This window comes from Anolis carolinensis, chromosome 2 (assembly GCF_035594765.1).
Source record: "Anolis carolinensis isolate JA03-04 chromosome 2, rAnoCar3.1.pri, whole genome shotgun sequence".
Taxonomy (NCBI): Eukaryota; Metazoa; Chordata; class Lepidosauria; order Squamata; family Dactyloidae; genus Anolis; species Anolis carolinensis.
The window spans coordinates 169001755-169020237 of NC_085842.1; the positions used below are offsets into that span (position 1 = coordinate 169001755).

The following is an 18483-nucleotide window of genomic DNA, read 5'->3' on the forward strand; positions in this document are numbered from 1 at the left end:
TTTTAAAAACCATTATTATGTTCTCTATACAGAAAAGGGTAACAAAAAATGCTAATTGGATTACAGTCAAGATATTGATTCAACAGACAAATAAATAGCAATATCACTGATTAAATGTCACAGGCAATTTAACATTAGTGGCAAGCAACTTAATCTCTGCCCTCCTTCACTTCCTTCTGGAAGTAGTTGTCTCAGATAGAATTTCTCTTAGAAAGTCATGGAAAATTCTGATGTTAACAATTAATAACTTGTCAAAGTTTTGATCTTGTCTAGTTGAGCATATGACACAAAATTGATCCTGTGTATTGGCTTCATAACCTTTATTCTAACTCCCACTCTAGATAAAACCTCATAATTCTTATTTTACAACACAATCTATGCACACATACACTATCTACCTACCTACCCACCCACTCACCCATCCATCTCTTTCTCAAGAACTTCATTGCTAAAGGATGCTCATTTACTCCACAGATTACCCGAACCAGTCAGGAAAGGGAAATGATCTTTAGGAGGCAAGAAGAACACAAATATGAGGAGGTGCTGCTGGCCATAGATGTCACATAAGAACTAATTCTTATCTAAACAGGAAGCACTTGGAACTAATGCATCTGAAATTCGGGTGGACTAAGGGGCCATCAGTCTACGAGCCATATTCTAAAACAGTATGCAAAGAAATGAAGATTTTCTGTATGGTACCCATTTCTTCTAGATGGAAGACATCACAGCAAATCTGATAAACAAAGATAACTGATGTATAGCAATTAGCTGTATCTTTGAATCTTCTTTTCAGTGCTAAAAGTTAAATTAGTACTACATATTATATACTATCATATAGTCAAGAATATGGTCTTATAAAATCTTTCATTAATCAATAGAGTTGTGCACTAGTAGTTTTGCGACCACTGTGCTCTATCATAAGTGGTATTAGCATATGGGAAAATGTTTTATTTCACAGTGGTGCTTAATTTACAGTGGTAATAAGGCAAAAATGACATAACTTAAAAATGATGAACCTAGAAATAAAATAGGGTTTTAAGGTGATGTTATATGGAATTTTTAAAAATTATACACATTCATTGCATTAATTCACCCACAGATGGAAGTGTATTTATATGCATTTTTGACATCTATTATCTTTTCTGTGTACACATTTCAAATGTTTATACTTAATGAAACATCTTTTTCAAAGTCCTGAAATGTATAGATATCCTAGAACAAAGCATTTTCTTGTAGGGTGGATGAGGGACCATACCAGAAATACAAAAGAGAGAATTTGTTAGGGTTGTGCCCAGATCCACTTTAAAAAACAGTATTATTCGGCTTATTCGGATGCCCGTAATGGCAAGGGCTCTGCAACCATGTTTTCTGGATGCAATAGAACAGTGACTCCCGAAAAACAGTTGCTTTCGGTTTCTTTTGACTACACATGGGAGTGCAGGGAGGGAAACAGCCACTTAAAGGGAAAGGATCTCAGAAAGGGTGTTTTCTTAAGCTCTTGCCTTAAATCAAGGTCTTCTTGAAAGACAGAAGAGAAAGGATCATAGAAAAGGTCTTCTCATAAGCCTTTGCCTTATATCCAGGTCTCCTTGAAAGACAGAAGGGAAAGGATTGCAGAAAGGGTGGTTTCTTAAGTCCGATGTCGGGAAGGGAAGCCTTGTTAGTTCCCCATTGTCGCCAATAGGTCAGATCTTCCCAGATCCTTCAGTTGCTGAGCTGAAAATGGCTTTTTTCCATCAGTCAATTTTGTGAGGTCCCCGAAAATGGATCCGGGTACTCACAAATTTCGGATACCAAAAACAGATCGTGGTCCAGCAGAATTGCACAACTCTAGTATTTGTTATCCATCCCTAATACAAAGTTGATCAAAACCTTCCACCATTTGTTTAAGACTGTTAATTTCCCCTCTCAATTTTTCAGACTTAGAACTACAGTAATACATTCCATAACATGTTGACAGCAATGTACTTGTTGTATGTAATTGAAGGATTTTCTGGATATACTCGGCAGGGTTCAATGAGGTAAATGTCTGTTTTCCAGCAGTATTCTGCACAGTGGGCCCTCGGTATCTGCTGGAGTTTGGTTTCATAACATCCCATGGACAAAATCTACAGGATGCTGAAGTCCTGTTATGTAAAATGATGGAGTTATATGGAATTCCTTCTATAAAATGGCAGACAAGCTGAAGGCTCCAACCTTGGTTGCCTCCCTGTTTGTGACAATAGCACCTTTTAAGTTCCTCTGACCACTCACCTTGGCACCTTCCCTGCCAGCAGCACCTGGCAAGCCATGTTCACCAGGTGGACCAGGGGAGCCTGGGTGGCCTCTCTCTCCTGTGGGTCCAGTTTCTCCTGAGTTTCCCTGTGATGCAAGGAAGGCATGGTAAAAAGTTCAGAAAATATCAGGGACATACAAACACATATGTAAAAAACAGATCCAACAAGGAGTTGTTGAGGCAGCTACCCAAGGTGAACTTGGGGCTTCCTTCACATCTGGGATGGGAAACTTTCATCCCTCATTATGTCAGTGATTACTATCCTGAGTGTGACTCAATATGTCTGACATCCAAGTTAATAAGGACTGATGGGAAGTGAAATCCAGCAACATCTAGAGCAGGGGACAGTGTGGCCTACAGGTTGCATGTGGCTCACTGGTCTACTCTATACATTACAGTGAAACCCACAAAGTCCCAACAATGCCCATTTTTTAAAGAAACGGAAATGGGCCCCACTTTTCTTTCCACTACTCATTCATTTTGATCTAGAGAGTCATAGTTTTTCTAGATTAGGAGTGTCAAACTCATTTTCATTAAGGGCCACATCAACCTTATGGTTGCCTTCCAAAAGCTGTTGAATCCATGGGTGGAGAATCTGTGGATCCTGATGGCCAACTATAATTTTTTTACGTAGTGGTCAGTGCTCTTTATTTTTTGCCCAGTTTGAGTCCCAAAATGTTATTTCATGACAACTCCCATCACTTTTGATTTATCCACCATATGAACTGGGTATAATGGGAATTGCAACCCAGCAGCACTTGTGGCTGTCAGATTGGGAAAAGGTTAAAGGACATTTTAAAGTCAGACATTGTATCTACAAACCTTGTATATAAATTCAAACCTCATTCTCCTGACTAAGCAGAATGAGCTGTAGCCTTCCAGATATTATTGAATTCCAGCTGCCATCAGCTCTAGGCATTATGTTTAGAGGATGAGGAATATAGGAGTCGTAGTTCAGGATCTGGAAGGCCACATAAAATGGCATAGCAGGGCAAATTTGGCCTGCGGGCTCAAGGTTGACACATGTGCTCTAGAGCTTAGTCTTCATCCCTTCAATATATTGCAATTGGGCTTGGTATAAGGTGTAAGGGAGGCAGCATATGTAAATAAATGGTGCTCAACAGGCTATAGTTCAGTGTTGATAAAACTAGCTTTACAACTGTAAAACAGTTACCATATTTACTCAAATTTAACACTCACCTTTTTGGGCTAAATGAATTATCCAAACATAGGGTATGCATTAGGTTCATGTCATATAGCAGTGGTTGTCAGCCTATGGGTCCCCAGGTGTTTTGGCCTACAAGTCCCAGAAATCCCAGCCAGCTGTTAGGATTTCTGGGAGTTGAAGGCCAAAACATCTGGGGACCCATAAGTTGAGAACCACTGTCATATAGTAATCTTAGTTCTGAGCCAAAGCCAAAGGAAAGGCTGCTTCAGGAACTGCATCTGGAGCTCCTAATTGAGGGACATCATCTCTCATTTAATTGCATTGGCTCAATGCTGTGCAATCTTGGGATTTATAGTTTGGTGAGGTATCAGCATTCTTTGGCAGAGAAGGTTAAAGGCCTTATCAAACTACTGCCCCATGTTTCCATAGCATTGAACCAAGGCAGTTAAAGTGCATTCAATCTACAGCATAGATGTATCCCAAGATTTTCCTTTCCTTTGCTGGGAGCTTTTGTGCTCTAACACTTTCAGTTTTAAAGAAGGAATCCTAAGCGGGCAGCACATGCAATGCCTATCTTTTTTGGCCAAATGACAAAGAGAGCACTTTTTGCCACTGCACATTACATTTGGCAGCAAATACTTTTTTTGGTTTCAGGGTTTTGGAACTTGGGGTGCACATTAGATTCGATGGTGCATTAGATTCAAGTAAATATGGGTAGTTGGTTTGGAAACTAAGGCCCACAGTAAGCCTCACAAAACTCTGACAGTCAAGCCAGTCCCTCAGTTGGAGTGACTTGTCCTTATAAGTAACAAGCTTCTGGCATTAGCCTGATTTGCTTGGTCTGAAATTTATAGGGAGCTAAATCTTTGGTTCTTCCATTCTTATGACTGAGAACAAATCATTTCTGGTGATGTCTCCCTGCTGAGGGAGAATACAAGAAAATACTCTTTTCAATGACTAGTATTCAAAATGAATTCATTTTGCAAAAACACAAGGAAAACCATGGATTTTAAAGTGTTGGGAACATTGAGAAGAGAACCTAGGAAATCTTAATAGAATAGGTTGTGCAATTATTATCATGGAAAACAAGGACACCAAAAATGCTTCCACAGCCCAGTCCCTTTGTTGAGCTCCTTTCTCATAACTAAATGTAGTGCCAGAGTATTGGTGTGAAGGTCACACTTACAATGTCAAGGTTCAAGCTGAATTATCATCAGTTGTGCACATGTTATTATACTCTAAACTTTGTTTTACATAGGAAACATTTTCTGTATAGAAAGGATACCTCCTTTATGGAAAATAATATTTTCTGTGCAGTAAGCTTAAGCATGTGTATGTGCACCTCAAATGAAACAATGTAGATGTATGTAGATGCCCCATGTAGATGACCCCCTCCCCCCCTCCCACATACACACAATGTATATGTGTGTATGCAAGTCTGGGAAGAAAATGCAATTTGCTACACAGAGAAGTTGTTTTCTGTACGGTAAACAATATTTTTGTGCAACAACCACTTGATTTCTATATATGAAAAATCACGTTTTCTGCATCAAAAACTCTTTTTTGGCACAGAAAAGCCTATTTTTGCGCAAGAATTTCTGCACAAAAAGTATATTTTTATTTGCAGAGGAGACCAGTATTTTATTTAAAAATTAGTTTCATGTGAAGAAGCATTCCTTTTTTTCCTTTAGTATACAGAAACCTACTTCCACACTCCATACCAAATTTCTGAATGGTCTGTCTCCAAACCAATCTTCCCTACAACCATTTCTGTTGTAGGGCAGGAATGACAAAGTGCAAATGTTGCTGGACAGCTCCAGCTGCATAAGTCATATTGAAGAATGCTGGGAGCTGCAATATAGGAATATGTGGAAGATTGCACTTTGCTTACTGGATACAACAGTGAAATAATTTTCAACATATAGTTTGCATTGATAGTATTTTCTCCCAATTTTAAGGACACTGCCAGAAAATAAAAAATCAGCATTTGGTTTTGTTTTTCTCTGATTTCAGTTAGTTGTGCAAAGCCTCTGACTAACAATATTATTTTACTACATTGCTATCCCACCTTTCCATTGATTATGAAAACTGGAAGTAAAGATCTCATACCTGTGGTCCCACGACACCAATAGGCCCCGGAGGTCCAGTTTTGCCATGAAATCCCTAAAGAAAAGATTTTATTTTATACCGGATCTCTTTATATGGGATCCAATACATCTCACGTCTGATTTAAAAATAGGATACAACTTTAAAAATGTACAGAAGGGTTGTTGTTGTTGTTTTTTTTTTTAGAAAAATAACAATTGTGTTAAAAACACAAAACAATATAAAACACAATTAAACCTAGTATATATAAAAACGTGCTCTCCCTTCAAACGTTCTTCCTGCCACATAAATTGCAAACTTCTCTGATTAAAAAGGCTTTTGCCTGCAGGCAGAAAAAAAGAAGGATTGCTATCCAGGTGGGGGAATGGAGAAACATCTATATATTTCTCTAGAATTATAACCTCACAGTATTAGGCACTGCTCAAATTGGTACTCACTGGCTCACCACGCTGGCCTGGATGTCCAGGTAAACCATCCTTCCCAGCAGGACCCTAGCAGCAGAAAGAGCAATTTTAAAAAACATGACTGTTTGCATCAGAAATACTCCTTGTGGATTGCAATCACATTTACAAACACACAAAAGCTTGCATAACTCAAAAGGTTTAAGAGAATAGGAACATGGTTTAGGCAAGAGGACTCTGACTGGTCTACAAAGGCAGCCGTCCTTCATGGCTGTGACTTCATTATTATTATGCTTTTTAATTGCTTTTATGGAGTTGTTGTGAAACCATCCATTAACAACCATTTCACAATGCGCCACATGTTAGGCAGCCCATGCTGAACCAGAGCTAATAAATTGAGTTGTGCTAAAACAGTAAATGTCTAAACAAGCAATTAGGAAACATTTGCAGCTTGGAAAATTGAGATCACATAATCGCCAAAGAAAGGACACAGATTGTGTTCCTTTAACTGTTCCTCTGAACAAGAACACAGAAATGGAAGGGGAGAGCCACAAAGTCTGCCCAGCAGGAGAGATTCCATCAAAGCTCTGCAGGTGAAGCATGTCTGGAGCGCAGGGAAGAGATGGGAATAAGACAGTTCTTTAATAAGATATCTTTTTACCAAGGATCTAATAAGATTAGCTGCCTAGTCTGCTCCAGGCAACTTCAAAAGGAACGTTTCAAGCTATGAAAATGCTGTGATACAGAGACATGCTCTATGGTGTATGCGATCTTCCCCCCTTCCTCCATTTCTTAAATAAGCAACTAAAAGTTTTAGCTAAAACTTGTTGTGTCAAAATGAAGTGCCTGGGGCAGCAAAAAAAGCATTGTAATGGAGGTGGGGCAACTTCCAATTGGGACAAATTCTCTTGGCTCAAAAACTTTGTAACAAATTCACATACAAGTGAATAACTTCCTGACAGTTCTACTGCAAGCAATACACAGTAAGAGCCCACAAAAGTTGGCAGTTTGGGATCTGCTGGATCAAAACCCTTTGTTCCACCAGAAAGAACAAACCTTGTTTGGGTCACAATTGGCCATGCTTAGGAATTCTGGGATGTGAAAGTAAACTTTTCCAAACTTTTTTGAATACCTAGGTATTTTTTTATCGTGTCAGAAGTGAATTGAGGCAAGTCGCTTCTGGTGTGAGAGAATCGGCCGTCTTCAAAGATGTTGCCCAGGGGATGCCTGTATGTGTTACCATCCTGCAGGGAGCTTCTCTCATGTCCCCACATGGGAAGAAGCTAGGGCTGATAGATGGGAGCTGACCCTGTCTTGCAAATTTGAACTGCCAACCTTCAGGTCAGCAGTTCAGCCGGCACAAGGGTTTAATCCATTGTGCCACCGGGGCTCCTTAATACCCAGGTAAGCCCCTACCTATATCGGCCTTAGTTGGTTTAGGTAAATTCCTTCCATTTATTCCAATAGGTGCAGAAATAAAAGGGAAACCAGTGAGATAGGTGAAATGGCAGAAAATTAGGGATGTACATCATAAATTTGTCCCCTTAGGTAAACATGAATAATTTCACCCTTTTTGTCCCCACTGTTAGCAAGTCTTTGAAAATAGTGAAGGATTTTTCACAGGTCAAGAATTATTGTGTGGAGAAAATGTGATTTGCATGGAAAACTTATTTTACTGTGCAAAAACCAAATTTTCTGCACAAAAATGTTATATTTTACACAATAAACCATTCTTCCTGGGCAGGAAATTTGCCCAGGAAAAATCATTTTTGTGTTTGTACACAGAGAAATGTTCTTAGCTATAAAGATAGTTGCCTACCCAAGATTCTTCTCATTAGGAAACCTATTTTTCCCCATTACTAGTTTTCTTTAAAAAATATTCTTTTGATCTTTAAGAAAAGCATTCCAGAGATATGCACCTTTCTGGACCACTTATGTGCAAGCAGGGTTTTAGACTGTTGCAGCATTTTGGCAGCAGATATTTCCCTTTGTTCCCTGATAGGTTTGCTCAGTATTCACATCAAAGCATTCAAAATTCAATGGCCACATTTGTGTTCCTTGCTTTGAAGAGGAAAAGTGGGTTTCCCTGTCCTGCCCATAAGTGGTATCAACTAAGAACAAAACAAGAAGGCTATATTTCAGGTTTCAAGTTCTTAGTTTTATAATTTTTTTCCAAGCAGGTACTATGTATAAATTAGAAGCTGGGATACAATAGCTAACCTCACATACGTAGCCATGACCATAGAGAAAATGGGGACCAATGCTATTTTATAATTTGGTGATCCCAATGTGCACATCTACCAATTCATTTCTGTGGTTTTCCATGTGTGGCCCTTGGACCATGTGTCCCTATTAGATTTGCAATAAAATAACAGTTTGATTAAAGTTCTTCTTCAGGAGCATCTACACTGTGGAAGTAATGTACTTAGATACCACTTTAACTGTCATTGCTCAATGCTATGGGAGTGGTGGTTTTACAAGATGATGATGATGATGATGTTTATTTCTACCCTGTCACCATCTCCCAAAAGGGACTCAGGGAGGTTTATAGGGCACTCGTAATGTAACAATACACATGGTGCAATAAAATACAAATATATCAATACAAAAGGTAAAAACATAAAAGCCCGTGCTGGTTCATAGAAAGAGATGTGGTCATGAAGATAGGTTGGACCTGAACTGTATAGGCCTTTGTAGGCACAGTAGAGTCTCACTTATCCAACATAAATGGGCCAGCAGAACGTTGGATAAGCAAAAAATGTTGGATAATAAGGAGGGATTAATAAAAAGCACATTAAACATCAAATTACATTATGATTTTACAAATTAAGCACCCAAACATCATGTTTTACAACTAATTGACAGAAAAAGCAGTTCAATATACAATAACGTTATGTAGTCATTACTGTATTTATGAATTTAGCACCAAAACATTGCAATGTATTGTAAACATTGACCATAAAAACATTGACTACTAAAAGGCAGACTGCATTGGATAATACAGAACGTTGGATAAGTGGAGGTTGGATAAGCGAGACTCTACTGTAATAACCTGCAATTTGAATTGGGCCTGGAAACTTATCAAGAGCCAGTGGAGCTGTTTCAATAGAGGCATAGTATGCTTCCCATAGGCAGCCCCGGTTAGCAATCTGGCCAATGACCTTTACACTAATTGCCGTTTCTGAGATGTCTTCAAAGGCAGCCCCATGCAGTGCACATTGCAGTAATCCATCCTGTATCTAACTAAGGCATGGACCACCATGGCCAAGTCAAGCTTTTCAAAGTACGCTCACAGCTGGAACACACATTTTAGCTATGCGAAGGCCCTCCTGGCCACCGCCAACTCAAGAAAAGAGCTTCAAGAATCAGTGCTGAATCCAGGAGGACACCCAGACTGTGGACCTGTGTCCTCAAGGGAAGTGTAACCCCATCAAGCACAGGTTGCCACCCTATATCCCAATCAGCCCCGTGACTGACCAGAAGGACCTCTGTTTTATCAGGATTAAACCTCAGCTTGTTGGCCTTCATCCAGTCCATCACAGCTGCCAAACACTGGTCCAGGATCCAGTGAGGTTCCATGGAATTTGATATATTTGATTTTTGCTGCCAAGGAATGCTGATGCCTCACCAAACTACAAATCCCAGGATTCCATGGCCTTGATCCATGCCAGTTAAAGCAGTATCATACTGCACTGTCAATGCACTCTTCATGCTGAAGGTCAGAGCATTATGGTTCCCAGACTTGAAAACCTTGCACATGGTGATTTGCATGCTTTCCCATTTACAAACATACTGATACAATCACTTGCAAAAAGCACATGAATTGACATTCCGTCAGTTTAAAGGCATTGATATTAGAGGTTTCCAGAGAATACAAGACAAGCTTGAAAGTACATTGATGTGTTGATATAGATTCCATCCTGCAAGTGATCCTGAAAGTGTTGTCGGAGGCTTTCATGGCCGGAATCACAGGATTGTTGTGTGCTTTCCGGGCTGTGTGGCCATGTTCCAGAAGTATTCTCTCCTGACGTTTTGCCCACATCTATGACAGACATCCTCAGAGGTTGTGAGGTATACATCACAACCTCTGAGGATGCCTGCCATAGATGTGGGCAAAATGACAGAATACTTCTGGAATATGGCCACACAGCTCGGAAAACACACAACGACCCTGAAAGTATTTTCCGTATAAGAGAAATGGGACATGAATTGAATGCTCAAAATACCTCCATGAGTGAAAACCTGATTCTTCTTATCCAACCATCTAATTTTCAAGGAACTAGTGATCTAGTCTAGCCATCATAAAAATGTCATTTATTTGCCCACACTCATCAGAACAATGGAGTACTTACAGGTGGCCCTTTAGGTCCTGGAAATCCATTGGGGCCTTGTGGTCCAGGAGGGCCCTGTGGAATGAGGGAGATGGAAGTTACTTTGAGATGCTTCCTTTAGTTCTCTTGCCTTGCTTCTTGTCTCCTCCCTTTCATATTCACTTCATCATGGCTTCGGTCAAAACACATCACATGAAAACTTATACTTCACTAGCAGCACTACATTTTATTTTTCAAGCCAGTTCTTGTTGATCACACCTTGCCTGCCTGAAGAAATATTTTAGCTTCCATGCCTTCAGGGGCCTTTATGACATCATGGGTTCTATGATATCACAATGTCTTTTCTGGTGACAGATTTTGGCCGTACAATGAAGATAAGATTTTTCCAAACCTAATCTTCCCAATTTTAGTATTGTTTATAAAGATTTTGATGATTTGACCCACCTTTTCCCCTCCAATTCCGGGGGCCCCATCATGGCCAGAATCGCCCTGTAGAAAGCAACAATAACAACAAAAAACTATATTAATAATTGGCAGGATACAAATGTGCTGAGTACTAAAATACAAAATTCTCTCACTAGAATGAAGCTAAAGACAATGGGGCTTCGAAACTCAAGTCAGATAAACACCATGGAGCAAAACTCCTTTGACCACAAATTCTGAATACCATGTTTGAATATTCCTCTAGTCCAGTGTTTCTCAAACTGTGCTCCTCCAGCACAGCTTCAGAAATCCCAACTTCAGCTTCAGAAATCCCAACCATCTTACCAGCTATTAGGAATTGTAGGAGCTGAAGTCCAAAACATCTTGAGAAGCAATTTGAGATTTGAGCAATTTGAGAAATTCTGCTCTAGTCAAAACTTTCCTGCCAATTAAAAACAACTTGCACTACAAGAAGAGAGCTGTAACTTACTATTTTTCCCAACTGTCTAGCCTTCTACACTCCTGATGATTTTGTGGTTGTGGATGCAACATAGAAAAACATTCAGATTTGTAATCATCAACCTGAAGCTGCAAGTCCAAATGTTTTTTCGACAGTACATCCACAACCACAAAGTCATCCATGAGTGTAGAAGGCTAGAACATTGGGGAAAGTAATAAGCCAGAATCCTGCAAAGTCCCAGGAATTCTGTTGCAACATATGATTTAACTCCCTATATAGACTTCTTGTCAGTGTTCTTACTGAAGGTTAATTCAGCAATGGGGATATAAATTGCTACTTATTTCATATTCATTCATTCATTCATTTTCACAACTGGGTGAAAATTTCAGGTCCTCCCTCTCTGTTGGGTAGGTTTGTAGAACTTTTTGTGGCTTTTTAATGACTTTTCTCATTCTAGTCATAATTTCCTGTTTTCATGGGAAAATGCCCCTCTCAAAAAAACCCCAATGTTTCGTATATATCTACTGCGAAGCAAAAAAGCATTGATTTTTTGCTTTTGTGCAGAGGCAGAACTTCTTGCAACATTTGAAAATGCATTCAATGAAGTGTCCCAATGTCATCAGCCACCTTTTCTCTTTGAGGATGAGCAAAACCGCCAATGTTCTTTATGTCCCTATTTAGCACTATTGGAATTATGTAACAACCAGAGAGTTGTGAGTGGTGAAAAAGCAAGGAGCTTCAAGACAGCCAGGCCAATGTGCCTAAGGGTTGTTCCTTAAGAGGCATGGCAGACAAAGACCAAAAAGACACTGTCATGAGTCCTTACAAATAAATGATGCAGAAGAATTGTGCTGTGCTCAGGTAGGGAGAATAAAATGTGGCTTTATAGAGAGATAGGCAGACAGACCCCCTCCAGCAAATGTCCAAGAGCATATAAACTGGATATACAACAAAAATACCTTTGGTCCTGGTTTTCCTGTGGATCCTGGCAAACCCCGCTCACCTGGAGGTCCCTGGGAGAAAAAAAAAAATATTTGATAGTAATCCTGCCCATGCATGTGGATTTGACTGGGCTTTAAAGATACCCCAAGCCAGAGGAGAAGGTTGTGTTGTTATATGTGCAAGCCTTTGGATGCTTCCATAGAACAGCATTATTCACTCCCATTCCAGCACCTTAATACTAAGTCAACTAGTCAGGAAGTCAAACAAGTGAATTTTCTCTTTTTTTCAAAAATTGGTACTTCACAACTGTTCACTCACTCAGCTTTAGGCAATATGGAAAAACATTCTGGAATATAATACAAGCACATTTTCCTTCCCAATGCAAAAAACAAAATTAAACAAGAAGGGGATGCCAAGATTTAGAACTCAACTTCAGGGATTCCCTATCATCATGTGTCTATTTGGAGATAAATTCCACTCTGTTCCCTGGTAAAATATGCATAGGATGCAGCCCAAATATCATTGAATGTAATGTGTCTCACTTCTGTGTACACCTGCACAGGATGATTTATTATTTTTAATGAATGAATGACTTACACCTAGTGTGTACTGCAAGCATATTTTAAGGTATTGTCAAATATAAAATTCAAGGCCGACTGTAGAAACAGCTAAAAAATACATTTGATTTGTTTTTCTACTTGCCACTCACTTTAAATGGTCCTTGCACACACCTACACAGCAAGGTTTCTGCCATGGGGCTTGAGCACCTGCTTGCAGCTCATGAACTGTACTTTGCTTAGTCCCAATAAGTGGTATCATAGTGCTAAGTGGATGTGCCAGAAATATTGAATGGCTGTATTTTTTTTCTATAATTTCAATCTATTTGAAGTGAAGAACGGGTACCACTCTGTCTATATTCACAAAGACTTAAAGACATTGATGTTTCAATGTGATTTTGAACAATAGGTCAGTTCATAATTTATTATTGCCCAGTCTTAATGGTTTACTGCCCTGATCTTCAGCACTTTACTCCCATTCTCGATTGTTCGGCATTTTGCACATGTCTGCCTCTCCCTTCTAATTTTGATAGCCCCATCTTTTAGTTTCAATATCCGCTGGTGTATTTTATGATGTTTTACTTTATTGCTCAACTGTTTTAATTGTATTGTTGTGTTTTTAATTTTTATCTCTATTTTGACTTCTGGGCTTGGTCCACATGTGAGCCGCCCCGAGTCCCTTCAGGGAGATGGAGGTGGGTTATAAATAAAGTTATTATTTATAAAGGTATTACCACACTACCCACCACCCAACATGAACATGAGCAAGGTCTTAGCTGTTTGCCATTTTCTGTTTTTAGTTGCACTAATATACAGCAAACATAAGCATTTTTTAGAGTCAAGAGTCACATCTCCATATGGAGAAAGAAGTTGTGTTCCTTGGTGACATTGGTTAATTCAGTTCTCCCACAAAGAATGAGCATTTGGCTATCGTGTTGTTAAAGGCTTTCATGGCCGGAATCAATGGGTTGTTGTGAGTTTTCCAGGCTGTATGGCCACATTATAGAAGCATTTTCACCTGACATTTTGCCCACATCTATGGCAGAGATCTTTCTCCCATCCTGGACCTTCCACAGATATATAAACCTCACTTGCCTAGTTTCCAACAGACCCCTCAACCTCTGATGATGCCTGCCATAGATGTGGGTGAAACATCAGGAGACAATGCTTCTGAAACATGGTCATACAGCCTGGAAAACTCACAACCACCCATTCGGCCATTATCAGAATCCATCTTTCAATGTCCTTCACTTCACAGGAAGAAGCCCAAGGGCCTGTCTGTCCCTTCTCAGAAAAGCATTCACCCATTTGTCTCTCTATCACAGTGATTCTCAACCTGTGGGTCCCCAGGTGTTTTGGCATACAATTCCCAGAAATCACATCCAGTTTACCAGCTGTTAGGATTTCTGGGAGTTGAAGGCCAAAACATCTGGGGACCCACAAGTTGAGAACCATTGGTCTAGCACAGGATTCAACATCTAAAAATTATAAGCAAGAAGACCAAATTATGGAACCTATTCTATAATGTTTTCCCTTCTTCCCACAAAGTTTGAAGAGAGTTCCCATTCCTTAACAAAGTTCTTCTCTATTTCGTCCCTATTCATCACAGCCAATTTATCCACATCCCCCATTTCAAAAACTTCCACTATCCATTTTCTTTTTCTTTTTTTCTCCTTCACCATTAGCCCCCGTCTGAAAATATACTGGTAGGAAGTATACAGGAAGTGACCTTTGAGTCCCTGTTGTAAGGAAAAGGCTTCTTCTGAACTTACAATGCCTACTTATAGAAGAAATATGTTGAAATGCCATCCAAGAGGCACTTATGGTGTGGATTTTAGCCCTCTGTGGTCTCTTGAGAGGGGGCCAATAAGGCTCTTGAAGCTTCTGATAACTGCCCACCCTCGGGCTATAGACAGAGAAAGTGTGCTATAGATCCCAGGACTGTTTATCTTTCCAAAGCAGTGTTTATAAAAGAGATCTGAGAGATTTTGCCCTTCCTACCATGTTCTTTTGCTCCCTATTCTTGTGCCAGTGTTTTCTCTTAAAAAAAAACCCAGGTAGTTGTGAGTCATGTCAAATTTAAATACAAATGAATCCAGCATCAAACTTCATTATTCATAAACACAACTGTAAATTCTATGAATGTGAGGATCTCAATGGAGTCATCTCAGCTCCATGCTCACCGAAGGACCACGTTGTCCAGTCTGCCCAGCTTGGCCAGCTTTGCCCTGAAAAAGAAAAGAGAAGAACAATGAAAAAAAGAAAGAAATTACATAATGTATCATGTCCACACATTATCCTGCATGATATGCTACATCACAGATGGACAACTCTGCCTGTTGGTGACATCGCTCTAACATGCCCTAAGCATAGCATAAATACCCTGTATCTGTACATATTCCATGGCAGAACTATGCAACCCCCGAGTATCATAGCACCTGTATACTATTTTGTGATACCTCCAAAAGGATGCATAATCACAATGGAGATTGTAGGACGCAAAACCACAATACATAATCACAATGCAAAGGATGCACAATCACATTATAAAATATAGCAAGCACTCCCATAATGCACAATGTGTAACTTGTAAGGTGAAGACATAGATGAACATACTATCTGAATAACTACTTTCACTGCTATCAGCAAAATACATCCATTGTACAATGGTGATTCTTCTTTGGCTGTTGTGCAGCTTGTTTGTGTTTATGTCCTCAAGTTACTTCTGTTTTGTAATTTAGCTCCCATCAGTAATAGCCTGAGTGGTCCAATAGTACCTGAAGGTCCACAGTCACTCACCCCTGTAATACAAGAGATGAGCAGGTGCCATCTCTCACAATGATTTGCAAAAGAAATAAAAAAATTATAGAAACTTCCAGGGCATTGCATCTTTTTACAAAGGTTGCAAGATCCTTTAAACTCTTTAATCTTTAAAAAGGAAACCAGCAGTGAAGTTGTTTTTTATTCTGTAGCGAATTATGGAAGTCCCTGGAAGAACAAAGGGTCAGAAAATGGCCTCCATTGCTTATGCCTGCTGTGGGTCATGTGTAGTATTAAATGCATCATGTTTAAGTGACCCCTTGTCCTTGAAAAAATGAGAGCTTAAATCTTGTCATGGACTTTCTTTCAGCTCCCTTTAAACTCTGATTCACCTCTTGAATATTTAAACAATCCAGATATGAAATGCTGTGGAGGGGGACTTGGTTTGCTGCACCTGAAAAGCATTATGTGTACCTGATCTAATATGTATAGGGATTGAAATTGCTTAAAGTGATGAATTACTCAACGCATACTCGGGTGTACTTTCTCCTTTAATCTATCGTAATTTCATCCAGCATTAAGTTCTCCCAAATACTTTGCATTTTTAAATTTGAAAAAGTTAGAAACCTATCCTGTTTAATGCCTGCACCCACACTTATCTTGTCATCCTCAACTCCCATTTTTATACACTCTGATTACATCTTCTCCCTTTGGTTAATTTTCAGTATGTATCTCTCCATTCCACTCCATTCTACTCACTCGTTTGCCCTTTTCTCCAATGAGGCCTAGAGGTCCAGGAAATCCAGTTGAGCCCTATGCAAAAGAAAAAAGAAAAAAAAGGCAAGGTCAGTAGAAAAGAAGTGCAGGAATGGAACCCCTTTTCCCAGGACCCATATACACTTCCATATAATACAGTTTCAGAATGCAGTTTAACTGCACTGAACTGTATTACATGATAGTATTTATTATTTAATTTATTTACTGCATTTCTATACCACCCTCCCACCCCGAGGGGGACTCAGAGTGGTGTACAACATGGCAAAAATTCAATACCGTCAAATATAAAAGCAATACATAACATTAACTAAAATCAATAACATATACATATGAATTAAACCATTAAAACACTACATAGTAGAGTCTCACTTATCCAAGCTAAACGGGCCGGCAGAACCTTGGATAAGCGAATATCTTGGATAATAAGGAGGGATTAAAGAAAAGCCTATTAAACATCAAATTAGGTTACAATTTTACAAATTAAGCACCAAAACATCATGTTTTACAAAAAAAATTGAAAGAAAAAGTAGTTCAATACGCAGTAGTGTTATGTTGTAATTACTCTATTCACGAATTTAGCACCAAAATATCATGATATATTGAAAACATTGACTACAAAAATGCCTTGGATAATCCAGAACCTTGGATAAGAGTGTCTTGGATAAGTGAGACTCTACTGTATATAAAAAACATCATCACATCAAACATAGAGGATATTAACATTGCATCATTCCCATTGTTGTCATTTAGCTGCTTCATTTAGGTGTAGACTCATATAATCCAGCTCAATGCAATCAAACTAATTATGTGGTAGTGTAGATGGGGCCCAACTATCTTCTCACATTTACCTTAGGTCCTTGGCGGCCAGGGTAGCCGGGGAGGCCTGGCACTCCCAATTTGCCCTGCAAAATGAGGAGAAAAGCAGAAACATCATGTGCCTGAGATTTAGGGAATAGAGAAGATTTCTTTACATGAAGAGGCTACAGTTCAGTGGTACAGTATATAGAAATCCCCAAATTCGACCTCAAGCATTTTTCAATTCATTGTTTGTAAAGGATTGCAGGAGACAGAGAGAATTACTTCACTAAGTGCAGACCGACCTCCTTTTTACATATCTTCATTTTCAGAGCTAAAATTTGAGTTTGGGTTGATTTCTAAAAAGCCAGCATTAATATTGTGGTTAGACAAGAGCCTATAGAGAACGGGGTTTGACAGGTTCACCTTAGGGTCACCAAAGCTGGAAATGGCTTGAAGGCACACACACACACACACATACACATAACATTTCTAAAATGTCCAAGGATTTTAAACATCTCCACTATTGCTCCACATCCTATTATCTGCCACTGTAACCTCTTCCCATTTTTATCTATGTATGGCAATGGATGTTTTAAATTTTTACTATGTATTTTAATATATGTATTTTAATGCTGTTGTGTTTTAGTTGGGAACTGAGGAAGACAGATCCAGAAGGGGAAGGTGAGTTGATAGAGTGAGGAAGCAAAATAAGCTTTTGGCTGCCTTATTGTGATGACATAGGGTGGCCTGGCAGTGGGTGAGACAGTTATCAGAACAGGCAGAGAAGGGAAAGATAAGACAAAATGGTTGTAATTTAAATCTATTGAAGCATAAGAATATTAGCAATCATCACAGCTTATATAGTAAAGCTATTAAAGTAAGCCATGAAAAACCACTAGGTGAATCTGGGCAAGTCACGTGATCTTGGCCTCAGAAATCCCCATGATAGCTTCACTTTAGGGTTGCCATGAGTCAAAAACAAATTGACTCATTGCAACAACAATGAGTCATCACAATAACTAGTAGGTTAGGATAGTCAGCAAGTACAAATGTCCTCTTTTTTGCTTTTCAAAAAAATGTGGAGAAAATATCCAACTAGATAAATAACTTCTTGTTTCCCTAACAAACAAACATAGAAAGATTGATGAGGTTGCTCACCTTTTCCCCAGCTAGGCCAGGAGAACCTGCTTCACCTAATGGTCCTGCTTGGCCTTTCAGTCCTTCAGGGCCATCCTCACCACGTACACCCAATGGGCCAGCATCACCCTGTCCAAAAATGAAGTGGTTAAGTGAAACACAACAAGCAGTGGATGTGGAATTCTGGGTGAAAACAAATATGCTCAGGTCAGCAATTCAAAGGCTCCTCAACAAGGCAACTGGAATAATGAAGCCAAATGATGGAAGTGACCATGCATTAATTTGCTGCATCTTGAACGTTATGGTACAACAGAGTAACATGCTTGGTGCTTTGCTATTACATAGAGA

At 39.3% G+C, this 18483-nt stretch overlaps 1 protein-coding gene across 2 annotated transcripts in view; it reads right to left on the reverse strand.

Annotated features, from left to right (window-relative positions):
- col5a3 (collagen type V alpha 3 chain) overlaps positions 1-18483 on the reverse strand; it is a 182327-nt gene that overhangs the window by 39387 nt on the left and 124457 nt on the right. For both annotated transcript variants that reach the window (XM_062971053.1, XM_062971052.1), the window contains 10 exons: positions 18157-18264; positions 17049-17102; positions 16183-16236; positions 14847-14891; positions 12124-12177; positions 10726-10770; positions 10303-10356; positions 5987-6040; positions 5553-5606; positions 2254-2361 (listed from right to left, as the gene is read on the reverse strand). In XM_062971053.1, the coding sequence (XP_062827123.1) occupies positions 2254-2361; positions 5553-5606; positions 5987-6040; positions 10303-10356; positions 10726-10770; positions 12124-12177; positions 14847-14891; positions 16183-16236; positions 17049-17102; positions 18157-18264 (630 nt within the window). The remainder of the gene's footprint in view (positions 1-2253; positions 2362-5552; positions 5607-5986; positions 6041-10302; positions 10357-10725; positions 10771-12123; positions 12178-14846; positions 14892-16182; positions 16237-17048; positions 17103-18156; positions 18265-18483) is intronic.